At 39.9% G+C, this 13,698-nt stretch overlaps 1 protein-coding gene across 3 annotated transcripts in view; it reads right to left on the bottom strand.

Annotated features, from left to right (window-relative positions):
- LOC138748599 (copine-8) overlaps positions 1 to 13,698 on the bottom strand; it is a 276,255-nt gene that overhangs the window by 79,071 nt on the left and 183,486 nt on the right. For all 3 annotated transcript variants that reach the window (XM_069909068.1, XM_069909069.1, XM_069909070.1), the window contains 3 exons: positions 12,101 to 12,205; positions 10,428 to 10,469; positions 3,013 to 3,088 (listed from right to left, as the gene is read on the bottom strand). In XM_069909068.1, the coding sequence (XP_069765169.1) occupies positions 3,013 to 3,088; positions 10,428 to 10,469; positions 12,101 to 12,205 (223 nt within the window). The remainder of the gene's footprint in view (positions 1 to 3,012; positions 3,089 to 10,427; positions 10,470 to 12,100; positions 12,206 to 13,698) is intronic.

Below are 13,698 nucleotides of genomic sequence, written 5' to 3'. Positions count from 1 at the left end.
ATTTCTGTTGGAATAAGGAGGACAAAGATGAAAGTTATTTGCAAGAGCAGGTAACAAAGAAACAGGGAGCAATCAATATTTCTAGGTACGATGAATATTTTTCCTGCGGACAGTTGTTCATTTGGAATTTTGGGGGAAAATGAAGAGAAAAATCTATAGAAATGTCCAAGGTCATCAGTTGAATTGATGAAGTGAGGCCTGCTAAATATAAACTCAGATGCATTCATCAAAAAAGGAAACCTGCAGGTAGCCAGTAAAGAAAGGAAATTGTAAACATGATCCAAAATATTTGTGAAATGAAGTAAGAGAACACTATTCAGTACACAAAATAAATGATTGAATATGAAATTTTAAAGGATTCCTTTCTGGGGAAATAAGGAACAGAAGATTATGCTAAACAAAGAAATGATTTGTTTAAAACTAACATTATTTGCAAATTTACTTATCAATCAAAATAACAATGAGATGAAAGTATAGAGAGTCATACAGTGGATTAACAGGCCTTTGGCCAACTTGCTCATGACAACCAAAATGTCACATCCACACTAGTTTTAAATGCTTGCGTTTAGCCCATATCCCTTGAAACCAGTAGTTCTCAACCATTTTTTCCACTCACATACTACCTTAAGTAATTCCTGACTCACCACAAAGCACCTATGGTATCCTATGCCACAGGTTCTCTGTGGTTAGTAAGGGATTACTTAAGATAGCCATTGTTTGAAAAGCCCTCTTTTCAATCTTCTTCAGCATGATGCTGAACCAAGCCATGAAAGACCCCAACAATGAAGACGCTGTTTACATCCGGTACCGCACGGATGGCAGTCTCTTCAACCTGAGGCGCCTGCAAGCTCACACCAAGACACAAGAGAAACTTGTCCGTGAACTACTCTTTGCAGATGATGCCGCTTTAGTTGCCCATTCAGAGCCAGCTCTTCAGCGCTTGACGTCCTGCTTTGCGGAAACTGCCAAAATGTTTGGCCTGGAAGTCAGCCTGAAGAAAACTGAGGTCCTCCATCAGCCAGCTCCCCACCATGACTACCAGCCCCCCCACATCTCCATCGGGCACACAAAACTCAAAACGGTCAACCAGTTTACCTATCTCGGCTGCACCATTTCATCAGATGCAAGGATCGACAATGAGATAGACAACAGACTCGCCAAGGCAAATAGCGCCTTTGGAAGACTACACAAAAGAGTCTGGAAAAACAACCAACTGAAAAACCTCACAAAGATAAGCGTATACAGAGCCGTTGTCATACCCACACTCCTGTTCGGCTCCGAATCATGGGTCCTCTACCGGCACCACCTACGGCTCCTAGAACGCTTCCACCAGCGTTGTCTCCGCTCCATCCTCAACATCCATTGGAGCGCTTTCATCCCTAACGTCGAAGTACTCGAGATGGCAGAGGTCGACAGCATCGAGTCCACGCTGCTGAAGATCCAGCTGCGCTGGGTGGGTCACGTCTCCAGAATGGAGGACCATCGCCTTCCCAAGATCGTGTTATATGGCGAGCTCTCCACTGGCCACCGTGATAGAGGTGCACCAAAGAAAAGGTACAAGGACTGCCTAAAGAAATCTCTTGGTGCCTGCCACATTGACCACCGCCAGTGGGCTGATAACGCCTCAAACCGTGCATCTTGGCGCCTCACAGTTTGGCGGGCAGCAACCTCCTTTGAAGAAGACCGCAGAGCCCACCTCACTGACAAAAGGCAAAGGAGGAAAAACCCAACACCCAACCCCAACCAACCAATTTTCCCTTGCAACCGCTGCAATCGTGTCTGCCTGTCCCGCATCGGACTTGTCAGCCACAAACGAGCCTGCAGCTGACGTGGACTTTTTACCCCCTCCATAAATCTTCGTCCGCGAAGCCAAGCCAAAGAAAAGAAAAGAGACTTAAGATAGTATGTGAGTGGAAGAAAAAGGTTGAGAATCACTTCTCTAAACCCATCTTATCCTGTATCCATCCAATTTTTTTCATTAAACATTCCAATAGTACCTGCCTCAACAATTTCTTCCAACAGTCCATTCCATATCCCCTCCACCCTCTGTGTAAAAAATGTTTATCCCTCAAGTTCCTGTTAAATCTCTTCCCCCTCATCTTAAACTGATGACCTCTGGTTACTAATTCCCCTACTTTGGTCACAAGACTCTCTGCATTCTCCCCAACTATTCCTCTCATTATTGTATCATTTTGCCTTATCCTTCCATGCTGCAAGGAATAAAGCCCTATCTATTCAACCTCTCCCTGTAAGTCAGCCCCTGAGTCCTGGCAACACCCCAAAGCACACAGAGCTGTGTTCTTAGCCGCCTCTTCTACTCACCTTACACCTACAAATGTTTAGCTTGGTAATGACAATAATACCATCTACAAATTTGCCTACGATACCTCTCTTGAGGATTATATAAAGGAAGGGAATAAGTCAGCCTACAGGCTGGAGATTTAAAACTTGGCTAATTGGTGGATCAACAACAACTTTACACTCAATGTCACCAAAACTAAGGAGCTGATTGTTGACTTCAGGAAGGGAAAGCCAGAGGTCTACAAACCAGTGATCATTGGGGATCAGAGGTGGAGAGGGTGAGAAATTTTAAGTTCTTAGGAGTCACTATCTGAGAGGATCGTTCCTGGACCCAACACACTAATGGCATCATGAAGAAAGTACGTCAGCGCCTCTATTTCCTCAGGAATTTTCAGAGATTTGGTATGACTCCAGAAATCCTGTAAAATTTCTACAGTGGTGGAAAGTGTGCTGACTGGATGAATCACAGTCTGGTATGGGGACACCAATATCCCCCCAAGCGTAAAGCGCTCCAAAGGTTAGTGGACACAGGCCAGAACATCACAGGCTAAACCCTCCCCACTATTGAGTTCATCTACAGGGAATACTGCCATCGGAGGGCAGCAGCAATCATCAAAGATCTTCACCACCCAGCACAAAATACATCATATTTTTCTGTATTAAATTCCAATTAACAAATATTATATTAAGTACACAAAAATCAAGACTTACCTCATAAACATTGAACTGTGACTGTCCCCTGGAAAGCTCTCTGTAATTTGTGGTGAATTCCCCAATAAAGTCATGGCTGTATATTAAAGAAACAATGTGATGTTAAACGTTTGGCATGTTCATAAATTGTCTCATAATCAACAAAAAATATAATTATCAAGTGCCAGTCATGAAGTAAAGGAAAGATGAGTTCAGTCTATGAAAGAGAATGCTCAATCCCAAAGAATCTTGGAAAACTCTTCAGGTGAACTGTGGAGAGCATTTTGGCTGATTGGATCACGTTGGTATGGAAGCGTCAGTAATCAGGACAAGAAAAAGCTCCAGAGGATTGTTAACTCGGACTGTGACACCACGGGCACCACTCCATCGAGGACATCTACAAGAGGTGGTGTCTTAAGAAAGTAGCCTCCATCTTCAAAGACCCTCACCACCAAGGCCATGCACACTTCACTCTGCTAACATTGGGAAAAAGGTACAAGAGCCTGAAGACCAGCACTCAGTAGCACAAGGAAATTTCTCTCGGCCATCGGATTCCTGAATGAACAAAGATCCACAGACACTACCTTACTTTGACTTTTTCGTGCGCTTTATTTATTTTGTAAAGTGGTTTATATAAATGTTTGCACTGTGACGCTGGCACAAAACAAATTTTGTGACATGTTCATGACAATAAATTCTGATTGCTCATTCTTTGCCAAGATAATTGTGTGTTAATTTAACCTCTCAGTTTATTTTTTACACCAAATGCTGCAGTGAACCCAAGTGAAAGCCATAGTTTCTAGATTTGGTTAAGCTGAAGTGAAGCTTTCAAAATTATATGATTAAGTTGCAAGTAATAGGATATTCTAAACATTTAACAAATGTAGATTAAATCCGTCAAACAGAGTGTGCATTGAAGCTGCTTCTCCAAGAAAAAGCTGTGTGCAATATCCAGAGTTCAACACAGGTAAGGCAGATGAACTTAGGGCTTGGATACATGGGACAAGAATATTATGGATACAGCAGAAACATGGCTGAGAGACCAGGATATTGATGCTAAAAGCATGATAGAGTTTGAGGTAAGACACCAGAGGAGTTGCACATTTGATTAGCGAGAATTTAATGGCAGAATTTAGAACACTGTGAGATCATCCAGTGAAGCCACATGGGTGCAACTTAGAAATAAGAATGGGGTTATTTTGCTGGAGCTGCCCGGTACCAACCCGTTGAGTCATCAAGAAGTGGAGGAGTGAAAAGTGCAGTGAGATTGCAGATGACTGTAGGAAGAAAAGGGTTCTAATAGTATGTGATATTAACTTTCCTCATATTGACTGGGACTCTCACAGTCCAATATGTAGATGACTCAACTCTAAGGGACACAACATTGGCCCTGCTCTGGAGAAATAACATAGGGAAAGTAACTGAGGTGTCAGTGGGGGAGCTCTTTGAACTAGTGACCATGACTCCATTGGCTTTAAAATATTTGCTGAAAAAGATGGGATGGGTCCACACATTAAAGTTCTTCATCAGGGCAAGGTTTGTTTTAATGGCATTAAGACAGGAACTTGCTAAGGTTCATTAGAAGAGGTTGCTTGCGGGTGAAGGAAAATCTGAGACATGGGAGGCTTTTAAAAGAGAATGGTCATAATTCAGAAATAGCATGTTAAAGTAAAGGGCACAAGGCAGGATAAGGGGGACCCTGGATGACCAGATATATTGAGTCTCCAAGTACATTTGGGGTAAAAGAGGAATTTGGGAGAGCATTGGATCTCTTAAGATCTTTGAGGTCAACCATGTGTGGAGATGGGAAAGATCTGAAATGAGTATTTCTTGCCTGTACATATCATGGAAAAAGATATGAATACAAGATCACGAGAGTTAGTGAATTTATTAGGGGGACCACATTACTGAAGAGAAGGTGTTGGTGTTAATAAAAAGCAGAAAGGTAGCTAAATCCCAGGAGCTAATCAAATATATGCTTGGACATTGTGGAAAGCTAGGAAGAAATTAAAGGAGCCCTGGTAGAGATATTTGTATCATCGTTCACCATAGATCAGGTGCCAGAATACTTGAGGATTGTTAATGAGGGATCTTTAAGAAACACTGCAACAGAAAGCTTGGGTTATAAAGAATGGTGAGTCTTACATCGGAGATGGGCAAGTTTCTTGAGGGGATTCTGAGAGAGAGAATCTACATGCAATTGGAAGAGCAACAATCGATTAGGGATATCAATATGGCATGGAAAATCATGCCTTATGAATTCAATCAAGTTTTTTTTTTAAAGAGAACCAATTTAGATTAATGAGGGCAGACTGGTAGATGCTGTCTCTGTGGACCTTAGCAATGCTTTTGACAAGGTTCCATTAGATTGTTTGGAATCTAGGCTGAACTATCCAACTAGACATCCAATGGCCTTTGCAGTAGGAGACAGGGTGATGGGCTATTTTTCCTGAATGGAGCCCTGTAACAAGCATTGTGGCTCAAGAAGTAGTGCTATATTTCCAGTTGTTCTTCATTTATATTAATGATTTGGATGAGTACATAGGTGACACGACTCTCAAGTTTGCAAATGACACTAAAATTTGTGATGTAGTCAACCATGAAGAAAGTTATCTGAGATTACAATAGAATCTTGATCAACTGGACAAGTGGGCCAGGGATCAGCAGACGGAGTTTAATGTGGATGCGAGTGAGGTGTAACATTTTGGTAAGTCACACCAAGGCAGAACCTACACGGTAAATGGTAGGGTCCTGGGTAACACCAGGGGGTGCAGGTAAATGATTCTCTGAAGGGGAAGAAAGGCAGGATGGTGAAGGTATTTAGCACCCTTTCCTTTGCTGCTCAGGGAATGGAGTACAGGCCAAATTGGGGATATTCTGCACAGTTCTAGTTGCCCAGCTAATAAGAAGTATATCATTAAACTGAAAAGATTGCAAAAAGTATTCAGGAGTTTGTTAATTGACCAGATACTCTGAGATGTGAAAAAAGGTTGTTAGGCTATGACTGGAGCTTTGGAGGCTGTGGTGTGACTTTGTAAAAGTATATAAAACCATGAGGGACAAAGCTAAGGTGAATAGTTGTCATCATTTCCCCCAGGGAAGGGGAGTCTAAAACTAGAGATCAAAGGGTAGGGGGTGGGTGGAAATTTTTAAGAGAACTGAGGGACAACATTTTTCTGGACTGAGGTTGATGAACATATGCAACAATCTTCCAAAGGAAGTGGCAGATCTGCATAGAATTACATTTAAAAGACTATATTACCAGGTACATTGGACAGGAAATGGTTAATTGGATACAGGCCAGGCCCAGACTTGCCCAGGTGGGCAAATTGGGCAGTTAACTATAAAGTTCCATAACTCTGACTGTCAGAAAAATAATCAAAATTATAATGTAAAACAAACTCTCAGATTAAAAATATAAATAATTGCTAATGAGGGAAACAAGCAATTGGAAATATCTGCAAGGCTTAAAACATGTGTGACTTCAAATATTTTAACTTGCCAATTGACAATCATCAGAAAAGCTTTCAAGCTGTGTTGCAACAGAAGGAGAACATTGAGCAAAGATACAGGCATTCACTTCAGAGAATGGCAGAGTGATTTGTGGCCTCCTGCTTGTAAATCATTTGATTTCAATCTGTTTAGTTTGATTAGTTGATTGTGAGCCATGTGCAATTATTGTAATGAAGAACAGATGAATACTAAATTAACAGAATTTTCTCTAACAAGTTATACTAGAAAGTGAATGCGCTGTAACTTGTTGGGAAATTGACCAGCAGTTCTGCTTTGCCCCCAATGCTCTCTCAGTATTCCAACATTGAAGGCAGCAGGTGGTACGTACACAGCACTTCTGATGGGAGTCTGTCCGTAGAGTCAACGTCTTACAGCATGGAAATAGGCCCTTTGCCCCAACTTGCCAATTTCCACCAAGTTGCCTCTCTAAGCCAGACCCATTTGCTAGCAAAATGACCCATATGCCATTAAACAGTACCAACCTATTTACCTGAAAATATACCCACCTCTACACCTTCCTCTGGCACCTCATTCCATAGACGCAACACCCTTTGTGCAAAGGCTTTCCCTCATTTCCCTTTAAAACCTTCCCCTTTCACCTTAACCCTTTGCCCTCTAGTTTTAGACTCTCCTACCTTGGGGGGGAAGGGGGGGGGGGGGGAAACTAACAGTTTAACTTATCTCTGCCCCTCCTGATATTACACAACTCAGCTTCCTCTGCTCACTCAAGCCTTCCAGTCCAGTAACGTCCTTGCGAATTGTTTTAATGCCCTTTCCAGCTAAATTACATTTCCTGTCCCTGTTGCAGGGTGACCAGAACACTCTCCACTCACTGTTCATGTCCTGCCCACGTGCAAATAACCAACATGCATCATCTTGCACTTATCTGCATTCAACTCCTCCTGCCATTCCTTGGCTTGCTTACCCAGCTGATCGAGATCGCACTGTAATCTTTCCATAGTGGCCACGATACCGCTCATTTTAGGGTCATCCACAAACTACAAAGCATGCTGTCACCCAAATTATTGGTATGTATGAACAACAGTGGATCTAGAATTGATCCCTTCAACACATCTCTGATCACAGGCCTCTCATTTGAAAAATAATTTTCCTCTGTCCCCTCTTGCTAACATCCAATTGGCTACCTTACCATGGATCCCATGAGATCTAATGATCATGTGGCACCTTGTCAAGGACTTTGCTAAAGTTCTTGAAGACAATATTGCCCTGCTTCAGAAACATTCATCATATTTTCAAAAATAAAACCTCAATCCAATTCATGAGACATGATTTCCCAAGCACTAAAAAAAAACCTGCTGACCATCCTGAACATCTTTCCAAATGCATGCGGATTCCGTCTCTCAGATTCTCTTCCAGTAACTTATCCATGACTGATGTTTAGCTCACTGGTCTCTAAATCTTTGCAAACACTCATAAATAAAGGGACAACATTCACCCAGCCTCCAGTCTTCGGGTACCTTTCCCATGGCCAATAATGCAACAATGTTCCTGCCAGGGTCCCCACAATTTCTGCTCCACTGTCATTACATTGGGATAGAATGGTGCAAGACAGCAAATTAATTCACTTCCACGGAGACGGATAGCTGTGAAAGTCCGAGGTAATTGACACTTTTAAAAACATAATCTGATGCAAATGATTTTTGTGTTATTATTTTACTTTTTATGAATTTAGTGATTTGATTTTTTAAACCACATCTGAGTGCTTTTGAATATTTTTAATGATAGATGATTGCTGAGACTTACTTTGATATTGCCTGTCAATTGTCTAAGTAACAATATCTGACAGTGCAGAACTTCAGTTCTTCCAATTTTCCCAAAGATTTCAATTATTAAACTAACCTTTTCATCAAAAGTACATTTCCAGGAGAAGCCAATTAATTTCTTGTTGGAAAATTTCAGGAACTGAGACAATCCCCCTGCTTAGAAGATCTGTGCATGCAAACACCATAAAGGAAAACAATTTGCTCAATAAAACATACCCCTCACCAAGCTATTCTTTTGCATTCAATTAATCATGATTAATCCTATTATAAAGTTCAGCCTATTAAAAAATACATTGCCTGATTGATATTATCCAATTTCTGAATATTTCCACATATTATCAAGGTAATTGGGAACAAGACTCCAGAGGAAGTAGAGGTGCTAATGTGCTTTCTTCACGATGACATTTGTAAAATGGATCCAGGAAAAATCCTCCGAGATAGTTATTTGCAGGAATTTAAATTTGCTCACCCTCTCCACCTCTGATCCCCCAATGATCACTGGATCGCATACCTTTGGTATTCCTTTCCTAAAGTCTCCCATCAGCTTCTTGATCTTGGTGACATTGAGTGAGAGGTTGTTGTTGGTCAAGTTTTCAATTTTCCTTCTGTATACTGACTCATCACCCATTCCTATACAAACCCATTACCATGGTATCATCTGCAATTGTCTTTTTATTTTGAAAGCACAGTCTTGGCGAAAGAGTTAATACGTTTCCTTGTTATTAATGAAGACCTATTTCTTTATGACCACATGGAACATTGCTTCTTTCACCTGCTTTGTCTTAGCAACCATGAAGCCCCACTTTCTCCTCAGCACAGCAGAATGTTGCAAGGTCTGTTTTCCTGAGAGTGCAAGATAATAAGAGGGGACATGATTGAGATACATAAAATAATGAGGGGTATAAACAGGGTAGACTGCAGGACTGTTCCCTTTATCAGAAATGAACAAAAAGAGGATATAGATTTAGGATAAGGCTGTTACTTCTGTGATGTCCAAGACATCACAGTGAAGCCTTCATGTCAGTTGAGTGTGTACACAGTGTGCAATTAGACAAAAGGAGATCTTGTTTATTGAAGACCATCAACAGTCTCCACTGAGTTATTATTGTTCCATGCCAGTTATTTCTTTGCCCCATTGAAGTGTGAGAGGACTACTGGAGTATGAGAGTACACACAAGTGGCAAAAGCCATAGCAATAGACAGTATCTCTTGAAAATTCAAGGCTCAGGGCAGAGTGTCCATTGAACACATCTTGGAGTGAAGGTATCACATGAGCTCTGAGCAAACATAGTATAGACAATCATAAAATTCTTCTCATGAATGTTGATGACCTGCAAACATAGGAAGGGTAAATCCTATTTGTTGGGGAAGAGATATAGTTTATTCAGGGAAATACTCAAATACACAAGTCAAAGAAAGCTGTGACCTAAGGAAATAACAATTCTTCAAAATAGACTAATACATCCCTGCTATTAAATAGTTAAACATTTTGCAGTTTTAAGCACTCAAAATATTTTTGGTCAAAGATTTTTTATTTATGGAAGAAAATGTCAGACTATTCCCACAGGGTGGCTTTTAAAAGACAACTGATCGATCCTGAAGTATTATAATAGACGAGATGAGTTTATTGTTATATACCCAAGTGCAATGTACAGATGAAAGGAAATTATTTCTTACTGCAGTCAAAGGCACACCAACTAAAAAATTATCACAATATGTCAAGATAGAAAAAAAAAGATAAGAAATAAGAAAGGATCGATACATAAATATTCACAGCTGCAGTTAGTGCAAGAATAAAAATAGCATTTCAACAGTACAGATAAACATTCTAAAGAAAATGTTCATGCTGTAATGCAATCCAGGAGGTAAATACTTAAGCGCAGCTATTTGTTCCATTGCACTGCTAGTTACTAATTGAGAGGCTAAATCATTGGCCTTCTCTCAAGAAGAAATATCAGCCAACAGCAGGATCATGAGATGAGTGTTTCTGCACAACTATCAAGCTATATTTTATTTTATTAGACAGATCGAGATAAAACCAACGTATAATGCTGATTAAATTTCAGATTACATGTGAAAACCATGGGAACATTTTGCTCAAAACATTTTAATACACAGAAGTGCTTATGGTTATCCTACCTTCCATCCCTGTCCCAGTCATATACTTCCACCTTGATCGTTCTGTCAACAGCATTTAAAAGAAATATATATTTATATAATCTTCAATTATTTGCAAATTTTATTCCAGAAAATATGCAGTTATCATCCAGCAAAAGTGATATTTAGCCACACTTAAATTAACCATCAAATTCAAGACAGATGAAGTCAAAAAACACTTCAAAGGATCAATGTAATATTATCTTTAAAACCAAACTTCACAGAATTACATTTGTACGCTGTACTGTAATTGTCCAATCAGTCGGGTAAGCTGAATACAATATTCGCATTTATAAAAACACTAGTACACTGAGACAAACTACCATTACCTCAAATAATTGTTGATAAGATCGCAACTTTGAACAGCTGTGATATATGAGAGTATTTTGCAAGCATAAGAATGCAGGAAAGGTTGTAGTAAAAATTGGGTTTTGTGGCAAAAATCCTTCTGTGGTTCAAATTTTCCATGACCCCTTGCAGCAGTAGTTGAGAAACTACAATATCACACTGTCTTTGGATCCAGTCGTCAAGAACTACTTAACGGCTAAAGTTCTGATGTCAGTCATCCCTGGTTCAATGTGCAACACCCACAAAATTACTCATGCCTAAAGCGAGGGATTGGGGAAAATGAAATTCCAATGCAAAAATGCACTTGGTCTGTGAGCAAAAAAATCCATGTTCCAATAGCACTGGTACAAAAATGCTCAAATTTTCCGATTATTAGTATCCTATTAACATCATTAGTACAGTGTCATATTACTGTCAACTTCCATAGATGTATCATTATTAACCCAAGTTAGAGCTTTTTTTTTAAAAAAGTAGCTTTTTTGGTTGCAGGAGTCCTTTTTAGTCCAGTTATATCCTTGGACGCATCTCGTATGCACTCTGGCTCCTCATGGAGGAGCATTACTTATAAAGAAAAAAGCAGCAGGACAGGGAGCCCCAGTGGATTGAGGAACATTTAATGTTTCAGGACAATGACTTGCACATTGATTCTGTTACTCTCTTCACAAATGTTGCCTGATCTGTTGAGCATTTTGGGGTTTTTTTTGGGTTTTCGCAAAGTGGCACTCGGACCCTGATGAAGATCACAGCTGTGGTGTGATCTGCTGAGTTTCTCCAGCACTTTTGTGTATTGCACTCCAAACAAAGCGTCAGCAGACTTTCCTGCATAACTCAGACAGACACTAGCATATGGATCTGCACAAAGGACTCAAAGCCTCTTGCAGTCATGATTTCTGGATCAATGCTATAAATCATCCATTTAATGAACACCACTATTGAAATGAAGGTGCAGACATCAGTTTGATACCCAGTTCGTGAATGTAAGTCATTGGGTCTATGAAACCATATAGAAATATGCATAAAAATTTGAGCAAAAAAATATTTACTTCAATTGCTTTTTAATATTTCTATTTATTATGTATTTTTGAAATTCAAACTGAATGATTGACAGCATCTCAAATTGAATAGCTCAAATATTCTCATCTTTTTCTGGTTAGGAAGATGCCCATCATCAGATAACTGCCATGACGGTGCTTAATGTTTATGCAAACACAACATCACATCTGTTATCTTTCAAGAAACTTATTATTTTTGAGCATCCTTGGTAACCAGCAAAATTCCCTCATTAATATGCAATGGAATCTTCTTACCTGTCAAAGTCACCATTGCAGAGAGCTCGCACGGGGATTGTGAAGGCTTGCCACACAGGGTTCAGCGTGTTCTTAACAACTTCTGTCTTGTGACAAATGGTAAACCTAAAAATAAATATATTCAAATAAGGTCTGAAATAATGGTAATGAAATCACAGTAATAATTTCACCATAATAATGAGCATTTTTAATGTTCTGAAACATTAGGCCAAACAGTAGATTGATGCTCCTATTACGTTACATCGTGTTTGGGGGGGGGGGGGGTGCGGAATGTCAGCAGTTGAATTGTGGAGATCAATCTCCATTTGTTAACTGGTATGTCATGGCACATTCAAACAGTCAAAACATCAAACTGAAAAGAAAAAATGGCAAGAGTTAAGCTTCACCATTTAACCGATGTAATTGAATGGGAAAATAAAACTATTTCTTTGCAAGGGACATCTAGTTTTAAATCCTACGCTTTGTAAAATCTGTCAAAACACCTTTCTCTTCAGAGCATTCAGATTTCAAACAAAATTGGAGGAGAAAAATTGATGAAGTGCAACCAAACTAGTAGATTATCACACAAAACCTTTGTGTATTTGGTATTGGTGAAGTCTTGAGATTCTTCACAATCAAAAAGTGGGTTGAGATGGGTTAAAACTCAATAATTTCCAAGACAATTCATAAAGCCACTCAAAAAAATAAAACAGGAATAGGAATTGGTTTTAGGTAAAACCAAAGGATAGTGCAATGGTAAAGGAGACAGGAAGTCCACATACACTGGAGACCAGTATTGAAGAACTGAAGGTTGAGTAAGGAGGAAGTCAAGATGAACAACTCCATGAGATGATGGCGAGGCTCAATTTAAAAAAGGACAGATCTAAATTTAGGACCATAACAAATAGGAGAGGAAATAGGCCATTCACTCAGTCCCACTGCCCGGCCTCCTCCCTATATACTGAAGCCCTGGCTAATCCAAAGCCAATCAATCATTGCCTTCTATACACCCAATAAATTGACCTTCACAACTGCCTGTGACAACAAATTCCACAGAATTACCACCCTCTGGCTGAAGAAATACCTCCAAATCGCTGGTCTAAGCAGACGTCCTCTTATCCAAGACTCTCCCACCAGGGAAAATAATGTTTTTACATCTACTCTGTCTATGCCCTTCAACTAAATTCCAATGAATACAGGCCAAGAGTTGTCAAACACTCCTCTTAGGACAACCCTTGTATTGCTGGAATCATCCTTGTGAGCCTCCTTTGAACCCTCTCCAATGTCAAACCGAAATTAATAAATGGCAAGAGTTTTGCTTCATCATTTAACCAGCATAATTGAGAGGGGAAAACGTGGAGCCAAAACTGCTCACATTTCTCCAAGTGAGGTCTCCTCAATGCTTTATAAACCCTCAACAATCACATCCCTGCTCTTATATTCTATTCTGCTTGCATTGAATTTGCCTTATTCACCACTGACTCAACCTGCAAGTTTACCTTTAGGCTATCCTGGACGAGGACTCCCAGGCTCCTTGTCATCTTGGAATTTTCTCCCCATTTAAAAAGTAGTTGCCCTTTTATTTCTTCTACCAAAGTGCATGACCACCCACTTTCCAT

The sequence above is a fragment of the Narcine bancroftii genome, chromosome 13 (genome assembly GCF_036971445.1).
Source record: "Narcine bancroftii isolate sNarBan1 chromosome 13, sNarBan1.hap1, whole genome shotgun sequence".
Lineage (NCBI taxonomy): Eukaryota > Metazoa > Chordata > Chondrichthyes > Torpediniformes > Narcinidae > Narcine > Narcine bancroftii.
This window is presented reverse-complemented; position numbering and strand designations above follow the sequence as displayed.